At 44.1% G+C, this 12,600-nt stretch overlaps 6 protein-coding genes and 1 long non-coding RNA gene across 8 annotated transcripts in view; 5 read left to right on the forward strand and 2 right to left on the reverse strand.

The window, feature by feature from the left end:
* Positions 1-978: 978 nt before the first annotated feature.
* LOC126576619 (uncharacterized) lies at positions 979-1,927 on the forward strand (the record flags this gene model as incomplete). The annotated part of the gene is made up of 1 exon (XM_050237926.1): positions 979-1,927. A coding segment is annotated over one exon (810 nt), but the record flags the coding sequence as incomplete, so codon positions are not given.
* A 154-nt stretch (positions 1,928-2,081) lies between these two features.
* Positions 2,082-2,749, reverse strand: LOC126574178 (uncharacterized). The gene is made up of 4 exons (XR_007608214.1): positions 2,637-2,749; positions 2,513-2,561; positions 2,241-2,307; positions 2,082-2,167 (listed from the first exon to the last, which is right to left on the reverse strand). It is a non-coding gene; the product is annotated as an uncharacterized LOC126574178 (long non-coding RNA).
* A 1,138-nt stretch (positions 2,750-3,887) lies between these two features.
* On the forward strand, positions 3,888-4,752 carry LOC126576620 (uncharacterized; the record flags this gene model as incomplete). The annotated part of the gene is made up of 1 exon (XM_050237927.1): positions 3,888-4,752. A coding segment is annotated over one exon (810 nt), but the record flags the coding sequence as incomplete, so codon positions are not given.
* A 141-nt stretch (positions 4,753-4,893) lies between these two features.
* Positions 4,894-6,977, forward strand: LOC126574175 (uncharacterized). Its single transcript, XM_050234209.1, has 2 exons — positions 4,894-5,703; positions 5,804-6,977. Exons 1-2 carry the CDS (start codon positions 5,492-5,494, stop codon positions 5,931-5,933), a joined length of 342 nt encoding a protein of 113 aa, XP_050090166.1. The 5' UTR covers positions 4,894-5,491; the 3' UTR covers positions 5,934-6,977.
* LOC126574168 (type 1 phosphatidylinositol 4,5-bisphosphate 4-phosphatase) lies at positions 6,143-10,906 on the reverse strand. Of its 2 annotated transcripts, XM_050234202.1 has the most exons (6): positions 10,206-10,906; positions 9,270-9,433; positions 8,507-8,716; positions 8,266-8,430; positions 8,004-8,138; positions 6,143-7,962 (listed from the first exon to the last, which is right to left on the reverse strand). In XM_050234202.1, the coding sequence occupies exons 1-5, from the start codon at positions 10,276-10,278 to the stop codon at positions 8,007-8,009; spliced, it is 744 nt and encodes a 247-aa protein (XP_050090159.1). In that variant the 5' UTR covers positions 10,279-10,906; the 3' UTR covers positions 6,143-7,962; positions 8,004-8,006. The 2 variants fall into 2 exon arrangements, with proteins under 2 accessions (XP_050090159.1, XP_050090158.1); XM_050234201.1 differs by having other exon boundaries at positions 6,143-8,138.
* LOC126574172 (mediator of RNA polymerase II transcription subunit 10) overlaps positions 8,441-12,600 on the forward strand; it is a 12,233-nt gene continuing 8,073 nt past the window's right edge. The window contains exon 1 of the mRNA XM_050234207.1: positions 8,441-8,446. The gene's annotated coding sequence lies outside the window, so the exon portion shown is untranslated. The remainder of the gene's footprint in view (positions 8,447-12,600) is intronic.
* The window catches only part of LOC126574165 (choline transporter-like 1), a 3,959-nt gene continuing 2,554 nt past the window's right edge, over positions 11,196-12,600 (forward strand). Inside the window, exons 1-2 of the mRNA XM_050234197.1 lie at positions 11,196-11,493; positions 11,808-12,600. The exon at positions 11,808-12,600 is cut by the window's right edge and continues 285 nt beyond it. Coding sequence (XP_050090154.1) covers positions 11,383-11,493; positions 11,808-12,600 — 904 coding nt within the window. The 5' untranslated portion in view covers positions 11,196-11,382. The remainder of the gene's footprint in view (positions 11,494-11,807) is intronic.

Here is a 12,600-nt window from a genome sequence, read left to right on the forward strand (position 1 = left end):
TTTCAGTTCAACGAGCAAACTTTTCTGCAAGACCCATGAATTGTAAATAGAAAAAAAAAACACACTAAAAGATACAGCAGCAATCAAATTCAAAGCGTGATTGGGGCACATGGGTACCGTATAGGTTTTCATAAATATGATTCATGGGAAACCTAAAAACCACCGAAATCGTGCATCGATATGCTGCAGCAGCTTGTGCTTATTGCTTCACTGTTTTGAAAAATCAAAGCCTAATGTATAACGATGCCATTTCCCTGTTCATCGTTTTTTTTCTTCTTTCTGTTCGATTCAAAAGAAAGATAACCACCGAGGCCTTTTTTAAAGATAACCGCTAGACGAGTTGGACCATTTCCCTTTTTGTTCATTCTACTCCTATCTCGTATATTTGTTATCGTGTGGTATTTCCGTTGATCAACTGCGATAGGCAAGACATTGGTATAAAAGCAAAGCAAATTTCTTCTTCGATTTTACTCGAAGTTCACCTACGACCATAGCTTCAGGGACTACATCGTCTTTTCTAGGGCCGTCCATTATAAAGTGTCTGGTGCGGGAGTTGCTCGCGTTTCGGCAAAATGATGTTACGTACGGTGGTGATAGTGTTTTTACTAACGGTATGAAGGATGATTGTGTAATTTATAAACCCATTTATAAACGTAGTTTTGTATGACGATGGAAATTGGACAACTCGTACGATATTGTTTTCTTGAAATTGCTTATCATGAAAGCAGCGCATAGTGTTATCAGTTAGAGAAGTGAAGTAAAGGTTGAGCCGTAATTCCGTACATGAAAAAAAACGATGTTGACAATATCTGATACGTGGTAATTAAATTGTGCCCAAAACGCAATTGACTTTTAAACTTAATTGTCTGTTTCGAAACAAGAAAATAGTTTAAATCAAACGAGCAAAAATCTCATTCTAAACAGCACATTCTCATTGCACGATTCTCAAGTTCAACAAGTAATTGATTATAATCTTTTTTTCGCAAATTATTCAAGTGCCTCCTGACCGTTACTACATCTGCCAGCCACGTGTTGTCGGTCACCAAGTTTCAAACATCATCTTGCTCCGACCGTCAGGCACCAGGACTCATCTGTCCCAACTGCAACACGGCAGCCGTATGCGTAAAAGTAGGCAGTAACTGGGAGACCGTCCTAGTCGAGGCATGTAATTCCGATGAAGGGTTGTTTTGTAATGAGTTCGAAGGAGGATGCTCAACCAGCGTGGGTTCGTGTAATCCCCTCGGGCAGGACGGTACCTTCGAATGTAACACTCCCGGCGTGTTTCCTGATCCTTTTAACTGTCGTTTGTATCACATGTGCTTCCAAAATGGAAACAATCCCGTCACTATCAGCATGGATTGCGGTGGTGCCGTCTTTTCGCCGGCTACTGGCGACTGTTCGCTACCGCTTAATGATACAATCTGCAGGACACCTCAGTTCAACTGTACCTTCACAGGGCAGATGAACTCATGGCCTGGAAACAACAACATTTACTACATCTGTGCAACGGAGACCAACAACGGTAATCGAGTGCTTCGTCCACGGTTGTATCGGTGTCCGGCAAACGAAATGTTCCAGGACGGTCGCTGCATTCAACGTGACTGGTCAAACCTTCCACCTGGTGCCATCATACCCTATGAATGCGAACGTGTAGGACTGTTTCCGGATCACACACATTGTCGTTATTACTATGCCTGCAACGCTGACCTAGTAGCGGAACGACTTCAGTGTCCCGATGGAGCATTCTTCAATCCTAGCATACTGGCGTGTGTTTTGGGGTCATGCTAATATTGTCTGAAATAAAAATCATAAAAACCTCTTTATATGTGGAATGCAATTCAAAATTTTCTAGTAATTTAGTGTGGACACTTTACGATCTTCCTAAACCCATAAATATATAATTTCCAAACCAACAGCAGTGTCTTTGCCCCATTGAGTATATTGAAGAAGGAAGGACTAGGAAAGAGCAATGTGATAAGATTTCGTTTCTGAACATCTAAAGAACACTTTGAAAAGCAGATATATGAGAAAACCAATTGATTATAAGCTTACCAATTATTGCAATAATAGAAATCGTAGAACAGCTTTTTTAACGTCAAACTCATCCTCCATACTATTCCACGAACATCCGAACTGGGTTGGCCCAGCCTGCGCATGGCCCAGATTGCTGCGATCACAAAAGTAAATTTGCACTTGGTGTCCCTTCGTGTGTTGCTCCATGCGCAGCTCGCAAAACTTACAACGTCGGAACTAACTCCGTGATTATGCAACATACCTGCTGCTATTATTCTTTTCATCGAAGATTGCCTTGGTGGAGCAGAAACGCGAAGCATGGGTTCATTAGAGGAAAATGCTCCTAACCTAGAAAATCTGATCTCAATCCTAACTTTTCACTGTTGGGCGATTGGGCATGATTCTTTGATTATCACACTTACGTGGCTTGTTGCACGTTAATTGAATATAAAACGTTTGGAAGATTCGTTTCATAGAGCTATTTGTGTGAAAAACTTACCAACTATCATCGAATTATTCCATGAAGAATCTGTCCTCAACATTCGACTCTAAATGTGAGCGAAAGAAAATGAAACTATTTTAGATGCCCTAATTACGATGATGAGGGAAACGATGTTGCTTACCTACAGCAGTTTATTCTCTTTATCGCCGATTTTGTTGCTGTCCCACAACTCAAAAGAATTTGCACGTCCACCTTCATTCCACGTTTCGCAACTTCATTGCACCGCGACCATTTTCTCAATGAATACTCGATCTGGCTCGATCTGGCAGTTCAGCGGTTCAGCGGTTCAGCAAGCACGGCTGTGCCGAACTTTCTGTGGTTCGTGGGAACTATTCAAATAGTAACGGTTAGAATCGTTAATTATTTTTATTACTATAATTTTTAGAAAAGCTCATTTTCAGTTCAACGAGCAAACTTTTCTGCAAGACCCATGAATTGTAAATAGAAAAAAAAACACACTAAAAGATACAGCAGCAATCAAATTCAAAGCGTGATTGGGGCACATGGGTACCGTATAGGTTTTCATAAATATGATTCATGGGAAACCTAAAAACCACCGAAATCGTGCATCGATATGCTGCAGCAGCTTGTGCTTATTGCTTCACTGTTTTGAAAAATCAAAGCCTAATGTATAACGATGCCATTTCCCTGTTCATCGTTTTTTTTCTTCTTTCTGTTCGATTCAAAAGAAAGATAACCACCGAGGCCTTTTTTAAAGATAACCGCTAGACGAGTTGGACCATTTCCCTTTTTGTTCATTCTACTCCTATCTCGTATATTTGTTATCGTGTGGTATTTCCGTTGATCAACTGCGATAGGCAAGACATTGGTATAAAAGCAAAGCAAATTTCTTCTTCGATTTTACTCGAAGTTCACCTACGACCATAGCTTCAGGGACTACATCGTCTTTTCTAGGGCCGTCCATTATAAAGTGTCTGGTGCGGGAGTTGCTCGCGTTTCGGCAAAATGATGTTACGTACGGTGGTGATAGTGTTTTTACTAACGGTATGAAGGATGATTGTGTAATTTATAAACCCATTTATAAACGTAGTTTTGTATGACGATGGAAATTGGACAACTCGTACGATATTGTTTTCTTGAAATTGCTTATCATGAAAGCAGCGCATAGTGTTATCAGTTAGAGAAGTGAAGTAAAGGTTGAGCCGTAATTCCGTACATGAAAAAAAACGATGTTGACAATATCTGATACGTGGTAATTAAATTGTGCCCAAAACGCAATTGACTTTTAAACTTAATTGTCTGTTTCGAAACAAGAAAATAGTTTAAATCAAACGAGCAAAAATCTCATTCTAAACAGCACATTCTCATTGCACGATTCTCAAGTTCAACAAGTAATTGATTATAATCTTTTTTTCGCAAATTATTCAAGTGCCTCCTGACCGTTACTACATCTGCCAGCCACGTGTTGTCGGTCACCAAGTTTCAAACATCATCTTGCTCCGACCGTCAGGCACCAGGACTCATCTGTCCCAACTGCAACACGGCAGCCGTATGCGTAAAAGTAGGCAGTAACTGGGAGACCGTCCTAGTCGAGGCATGTAATTCCGATGAAGGGTTGTTTTGTAATGAGTTCGAAGGAGGATGCTCAACCAGCGTGGGTTCGTGTAATCCCCTCGGGCAGGACGGTACCTTCGAATGTAACACTCCCGGCGTGTTTCCTGATCCTTTTAACTGTCGTTTGTATCACATGTGCTTCCAAAATGGAAACAATCCCGTCACTATCAGCATGGATTGCGGTGGTGCCGTCTTTTCGCCGGCTACTGGCGACTGTTCGCTACCGCTTAATGATACAATCTGCAGGACACCTCAGTTCAACTGTACCTTCACAGGGCAGATGAACTCATGGCCTGGAAACAACAACATTTACTACATCTGTGCAACGGAGACCAACAACGGTAATCGAGTGCTTCGTCCACGGTTGTATCGGTGTCCGGCAAACGAAATGTTCCAGGACGGTCGCTGCATTCAACGTGACTGGTCAAACCTTCCACCTGGTGCCATCATACCCTATGAATGCGAACGTGTAGGACTGTTTCCGGATCACACACATTGTCGTTATTACTATGCCTGCAACGCTGACCTAGTAGCGGAACGACTTCAGTGTCCCGATGGAGCATTCTTCAATCCTAGCATACTGGCGTGTGTTTTGGGGTCATGCTAATATTGTCTGAAATAAAAATCATAAAAACCTCTTTATATGTGGAATGCAATTCAAAATTTTCTAGTAATTTAGTGTGGACACTTTACGATCTTCCTAAACCCATAAATATATAATTTCCAAACCAACAGCAGTGTCTTTGCCCCATTGAGTATATTGAAGAAGGAAGGACTAGGACCGTTTGACTAAATTGAAAAACGTCCAGAACCACCAGGAAAAAAAAGTAAATTAATAAAAATTAGGATACCGAAACGAAAAAGAATAAATTGCTAGCGAACATAGAAATAACATAACATCGATTGCTACAGTTTGCAAAGTCAACGAAGTGATTAATAATCCAACGGCCACCACATCTCTTCTTCCATTGACCGAATGTAGCACGTTCCACTATATTTCATAGAAATCTGAAATAAATCATTCCCAAAAGTAAAAGGGCAGATGTTTACTCAACAATAGTAATTATTATAGTATCGTGATACCATTTCACTTTACATCGATCATACAATAAACATGCAGGATTCGAACCGCACATTGTATGCCAATTTATCGATCGATAACGATGTGTATAAATTAGGGACCTAAAATTCCTCCGCACGTTCTCCCTCAACGGCACCTAAATGGCACCTGGGAAAGACACCGAAATGGCGTTGCCATGAAACTAAACAAAGCAAGCATATCAACGAAAAGTGTGATCCTAGCAACGGACACCATATTGTAATTAAAGAACACAAAGCCACAACTGGTCGGGTGTTCCATTTGTTTCGGATTTAAGGAAATTTCACTACACGCCAAATTCGATGTCCACTCCTCAGCAAGTGAAAACGAAACCAGCCACACTCGCATCAATGTTTCAACTGTACGCCAAGTACCGGCCAGCGCTCAACACTTTCCAGGGTGATGGTAAGTGCATCCTTCTATCGCAGAGCGATTGCTGGATGCAACAGGCCGGTCTCATAGGGCCCAAGTACTTCACCCTCACCCAGACTGGGTTAACGTTCTTTGAGTTTAGGTAAGGTCAGGATTTACCGATTGTGCACGCACGCAATGTAACATACCATATTGCGTGTTTACAACACTCGCATCATCAACATGTGCATCGTTCCTCGCAGGAAATCTTCTATCGATTTTGCGGAATTTCTGCTCTTTCTTTCTCTGCTCTGTACGGAAAGTAGCATCGTCGACCTGGAGGAAGTCAAGGCAAAGCTTACGAGCTGTGGCCCGCCCGGTATCAGCACCTGACAGTTCGGAACGTATACGCTGATGTCGTACCTCAACAGTGTGATTGGCGGACATAGGAGCGTTTGTGAGGAGGATGGTTGGAGTTAAAATCTATGTGGCCATGTGATCGGCTCGTTGCAATAGTTGAAGACATGTTTCCTGTTTCCCGACCTTCCTATTGCTCGTACCAGTTTCGTAATCAAGCATGAAGAACTGAAATGTCGACGTCATAAATGTATCTAAATTACTTTTATTTTTGCATTGCATACTTTACATACCGTCTTTTTGCTTACCGTTGCCGCCTCCTGCTGATGTTATCCTACGTTTTGGCCTACGTCTTATCGCCATCGGTTTTCGCTATTTTCCTTAAAGCAAATCATACGTTCTTTCGCACAACACAACGACTACTAGCGCATCGCTTACCCCGCTTCCTGCCCATTGTCAGCTGTTTGATTTCATTTCTAACTGTTGATAGCCTCCTCCAAACCGTAGCGCAATTCTAAGGCCAGCTCGGTGCCTATCAACCACCTTCTTTCTTTATCTTGCCATTTTGTTACATGTTACAAATAATATCAGATACTAATAGGGCGCAGTGATGGCGTCAATAGTATAGTTGCACTAGAAATCAGCATCGAAGTGGATTATGCATAAGAAATCGCCTAACTTCTAAAGATTGATCTAGGTGATCAACGAGCTAGTAGGCGCACATCGCAAGTTTAATAGAATGTATAAGCCAGGAGCCAATGATCGGAGGAAGAAGTGTGAAAAGAAGCTATCCTCATGATGTTAAATGAAGAAAAAAAAATAGGACAGCAAAGGAAGGAGGATGATCGATCATCCACGACACTCAGCTTCCACGCAATCTCCTTTTACTCCAGATTTCGTATGAGTATGCATTATAGATTGCCTTTTTTACTGTATATTATTGTAGGTAGAGTGTTTATGAATGCGTTTATGTATGTATAAGACTCTAATGAATACATGTTCCCCGCAGTCGAATAGAAAGTGTTCGTTTGTACCTGCTGCGTTCTTTCCTTCGGTTTGGAAACTTTGCACAAAACCCAACGCATGATCGGTCCGCTGTTTGAGCGAGCACGCGAAACACATCGCATAGAACGAGCGATCTCTGTGTTTTACTACGCTTAGCGGTTCTACCAAAAGCAACATGCAGAAATTAGAGGAATTTCGTTAACTCTCTCGGGTAAATGGTTGTTATTTCCTTTTAACAATTTGTTCAACCAGTATTGTTGTGATCAGTTGTGCTGTATAGCACGATAAAAAAAAATACAGTGACGACATATTAAAACCGAAAACAAAAAGAGACAAAAACAAGCAAGCAATATAATGCATAAAGAGTAAATGAACTATACTGACACAATCATACAGACAAGGGCAATATTTTCGGTCTTCGATTAGCTGTTGGATTAGCCATTTTCATTGGCATTTCTATAGAGGAAGGGGGAATTTCCATTTTTTATCTCATTCCGCAAAACAGGTGGGCTCGGATAATAAACTGATGCTGATTGATTAAATTCTTAATTCTACCGATATCTTTAAACAAAGCTTTGCAAATGAACAGTTGCGGCATTTGGCAAACTGTGATAGGCGTACATACCATTACCCATAAACACCACGTGTGTCCTCTTCAACAATATTTTGTCTGAGAGTTATTATAACGGATTTGCACAATTTGCAGATCGACCAACGCGAGTGATTTTTAAACTGCACTTTCCGCCGCCAACGGTGCTTCCCTCTGAACTGTTACTTTCTTATTGATTCCGAATGTTTGATGTTGTGTAATATGCTTAGTGTTATCCCTTCTCTTATTTTTCACCCTAACGATGGAGAACAATTTCCCATCTGTACTGTTCATTCACGTTGGCTCGTGTCGTATCTATGTGTATTACTCCAATAGTGCATGCTAACCATCCTCGGCCTATACTCCTCCGCTCGACTCTTTTTAAAGTCGAACCGCGGAGAAACATTACAGACACCATACTGTAGAACGAAGCGAAGGTGTTTGGTGGAATGTGTTTTTTGCAGAGCTTGGCGCGAGTAGCTAGAGGGTTAGCTTTTGCCGTACCGAGAGAACGCTTATGTGGTCGGCGTCGTAAAGGGGCCATCAATGTTGCTTATCTTCAGCGACGAATAGTAGAGTGTCTTACCAAACAACAGCAGCGAGATGAGGAAGAGGCTAATGTACGCCACGAATATGCCACTGTAGCTCTATAAGAAACAAATAAAAGCAGTAAGATAAATTAATTTCGAATTGTGTAGCTTTGATAATTCATTAAATATCCTTTGCGGTGCTTTCAATTGAAGAGATTTTTTTATAACAAAGGTTCACACTTACCCTTGCATAGGTGTAGGTCGCAAACGTTACACCGATGGCGATCGCCAAAAATATCATGCCTCCCAGCAGATGAAGGTTACGACGCCTGCGGCAAAACTCTGCCCCAACAGACGACACCTTCCGGCAGTGGGGACATCTGGCCAGGTTGTTCTTCAGTGTATCAAACTATGCGAAACAGAGGGTAGAAAAATGGTTAATACAAACATAAGCAAGCAAACAGATTCAAACAGCTGATTATTACCAAGAACGTATCGTGGCAATGACCACAGATAACGCGACACATCCCTGGCATCGGCAATAGTGGTGGGGTGACTGGGCTGGGGGCCAGATTGATGATGCGCTTGCAGTTGGGACGCGGGCAGGCGACCCGTTGGGAAGAGCTCTTGCAGATCAACAAGCAGTTGCATGGGCACCGAACGTACTTCTTTCCAGCCGGTGCATTCCGAATGGGCTGTAAAACAGGAAAAATAAGAATATTTGTTTGTTATATAAATTAATTTAAAACCATACTAAAGAAGCCTTTCAGGACGAATCGAAAAAAAAACAGAGTATTATTTTTTTTTTGGGTTGAAATGCCGGTTTCTCTTCAACCTTACAGTGATATATCTAATGCTCACTTCTAAGGCTTGTTAGCTTATGGCTGCCTGCAGGCAGATGATTCGACGATAGAAATATGACCTGAGCTGTGTTGCAGTAAAAATAAAGCTTCATTGCGGCTTCAAACATATCTTGGGCGGGTGGTTTTCTGTGAAGGTGTATTCCGTTCCGGAAGCGCCCAGTTCATTCCAGCCTACTTCGTTGATAGAGAACGGATTAAACGGATCATATTTCTTCCGACGACCAATAAGGGGAACTTCACCGCCATTAGTAGTGTCACAAGTAATGTCTTTAAACGTTCCAAGGAATGGAAGTAATGTCCAATAGAAACTACCGGGGCATCATTGAATAATGTTTCAGTGTTATCAACGTTTAAATTTCTCGCTCCTGGGGTATGGATGACGTACCGTTGCTTCATTGCACTGCGTGCACTTCACGACATGCTGCTCCTTTTTCCACGAGATGTCGATCAGCGCCTGGCAGACCCGACACGTAACGATAATACTATTTTGCTGTTCCTGTTGGTACGAGGGCGGCACCTCGTCCGGGCCGATGGGCGATGCATTCACAACTGCGGGAAGAAAAACAAACAAACAAACAAACAAACAATCAGAGTTAGCATATGATTCATTCAGCAACAAAAAGGGAGCAGATCGACAGATTATCCAATGAAACGGAGGAAGATGCATACCCGCTGTTGATCACCCTGGCCCCTGGCAATAAAGAAACTTGATCTTTCTCCCTCCGTGATACCCGTCCGCAAACCACGATTATTCTCCAGAATAGCTGGCAAAAAAAAGCGGTTGCGGTAGCCATGGTCAACCCACCGACCACCGACTACCGACCACCGAGACTTGCGCCACGATCGTTGGTGGATGTTTTGTCATCATCGCTATCAGCGTTCCACGGCGGTGGCTTCCGTCTCTGCCAAGCACTCTGGGCTTGGCTGAGACCACAGATAAGGAATCAAGTGAAGTAAATAAGTAAACGGACCAAAAAGGAATAAATTTCGTTCTGATCCCTGCGATCGTGTCTATTTGTAGGAACGAAAAATGTGCCGTTCCAGCTAAGGGGAAAGAAAAAACGGAAAAAAAACCCGACCGCCAGCCAGCCAGCACCACAATCAAAGCAGGCTGACTCATCACATGAAGCGGCCGGACTCGAACAAGCCTGCGCGACAGGAACGGAAGCGTTCGTTCCCTTTTCGCACCACTTTCAGTCAATTGATAAGCTTCTTACTGCTCATCCCTCCCACCCGCCCGTTAGAAGGGATGAAACGCATTTGTTGGAAGCGCAGGAAGCTAATGCTGAAAATTGCCCTCTCTCGTACGAATACTACTTACGCTGTGCTGATCCTGCATCCTGCGAAGTTTGAGATTGCTTGAGCAACGGTTGCTTCTCCGAATCAGCATCCATCGTTCCTGCTTCCGGGATTGCTAACGGTGGCTGTTACTGCGCTTCAGCCCGGGTATGCGTGCACTTGCGGGGGTGGGGCGGTGATATGTGTGCTCACGAGCCTGCAACTTTGACGAGAAGCTGCTGCTGCTGTTGCTGCTGCAGCTGGGTGCAAACAAAGAACACTTTTTCCTCCTCTCTCTCTCCGATCCGCGCACTGATTCACCTTCGGTCCATGAGATCCGCGATTTGCACTTGCCGCAAATGGTTCACTATGAGATTCCTCGCGGGCTGAAAATACGCCGACGAATCCGAAGGATAATTCAAGCCAGAGCCAGAGGAAAATTCGGGCCTCTTGTGTGCAGTTACTTCACTTGGACACTTTTCACGCACACTCGCTAGGGGCCGAATTTCTAGCGCTTCACCGGCCTTCCTCGTTACCTCCCCCTCGCTTTTCCTTGCGGTCATGCACCCATGCAACTTGGACACTGGCGATATGGCGCTTTCCACAATCTATTGCACGTTTGTACTCCCACCCGCAGAGGAAAATCGCCCCGCAATTTGCTACTTGCAAAATTATTGGCCTTAAACTCGTCCCCAGCAGAAATTACATCCGCGAACTGTTCCACCCCGCACCATACACACTCACACACACGTAACGAGATTTTGACAGCTATGACATTTATCAGCCCGATTAGCAATCGAGGGCGAATTGATGAAAAAATTACATTTTTTCATTTACACTTTTCTTTGCCTGAAATACGCCCATCGAATTCATCCCACTAAATCCCATGAACGATCGGAAGACGTTCGGAAAATCAACAAAAAAAATCGATCAAAATCGATCGACGAAAAACGCACATCCCAGATGGCCTTTCTCCCCTATAAAAAATGCTGATCGGGGCAGCGCCAAACAGCGCGTAGAAGGAAGAAGAAGCCACAACAACAAGCCACCAACAACAAAGCGGGCGGCGGCGGCAGATCGCGTCACCTCCCAGGAATTTTCTGCACAATTAGCGCCTCAGCAAAGTTCTGGTGAGCGGTGGAGTTGGTTTGCTGTTAAAAATAGTACACCTTGTGGCTGGCCGAAGTGCAACCAGCAGCGGAAATCCTCGAGACGCGAAAATGGGCTGCTTCGAAAGCAAGCCGGACCAGCAGCGTCCGCAAGCAACCGGAGTGCGAGGTCACACCGATATCTTTTGGTTGATCTTGTACGTTATCTTTTGGATAGCACTGGTGAGTATTCTTCGAGAAGCGAACCCGCCAAACGGCGCATAGAAAGCACCGATCTATCTCGGCAAACGGGTGATGGTGCATGACGTGCCACCCGCTTACAATCAAAGTAGTCATGATTCAAACAAAGTCATGGCCTGCCTGTTCGATAGTTTTCCGTTGTCAGTGACTCAGAAGTACGGCAGCCACCCTTCTACTTGAAAACCGATCGCTTCCCTCTTTCGCCCGCAAGCGCTGCAAGGTCATGATCGATGAGGCGTAGCTGTGCCGGCTGTAATTGCTGCTATTTTACTATTTTTATATTGCTCCTTCCGCAGATCGTAATTGCCATCTTTTCCTTCATTTACGGAAATCCGCTCCGCCTCATCAATGGGTACGATTCGTTCGGCAACACGTGCGGTGTGCGCAGCAACGACAAGTACTCCAACATCCCACTGTCCGGTATGAATACGGTCGATAAGCCGTATCTGTTCTTCCTCGATATCAAAGAACTGCGCCACACGATTACCGTTTGCGTGAAGGAGTGTCCCGAGCGGGAGCTTCTGAATGCGGCCGAACTCTACCGCTACTACGAGGAGCGACAGTCCAAGTATTGTCGGTATGATTTCAACATGAGCCTTCTGCTCACTGCGGAAGCGTCCGGGCCAAAGTATTTCGATCTTACCGGTCCCTGTCCGACGCTACCGGTGTACCAGTCGTCTCCGGTGCTGCACCGGTGCATACCGACTGGCAAGAACGCACCGATCCAGCAGGTTAAGAAGATGTACGCCCTGATTAACTCCTGGGAAGCGACGCAGCAAGTGTTTAGCGATATGTACAAAGCATGGCCAACTATCGTACTGATCTGTGGTCTAGCCTTCATCTTCTCCATCATCATGATTGCGCTGCTGCACTGGCTTGCTACGATCGTATCGTGGTTGATCTGCATCTTTGTCGTAGTCGCGAGCATTGGCGTAACGGGCGTTTTGTGGTGGAGTTACTACCGCGCCAAGCATACGCTCGATACCGATGAACGGCTGTCCTACCTCGAGGAGCTGGTACGCAACGAAACCACGATCTATGTGCTGGCGATCGCTGCGACGTGCATTATGATCATTCTGCTCGTCGTCA

This window comes from Anopheles aquasalis, chromosome 3 (genome assembly GCF_943734665.1).
Source record: "Anopheles aquasalis chromosome 3, idAnoAquaMG_Q_19, whole genome shotgun sequence".
NCBI lineage: Eukaryota > Metazoa > Arthropoda > Insecta > Diptera > Culicidae > Anopheles > Anopheles aquasalis.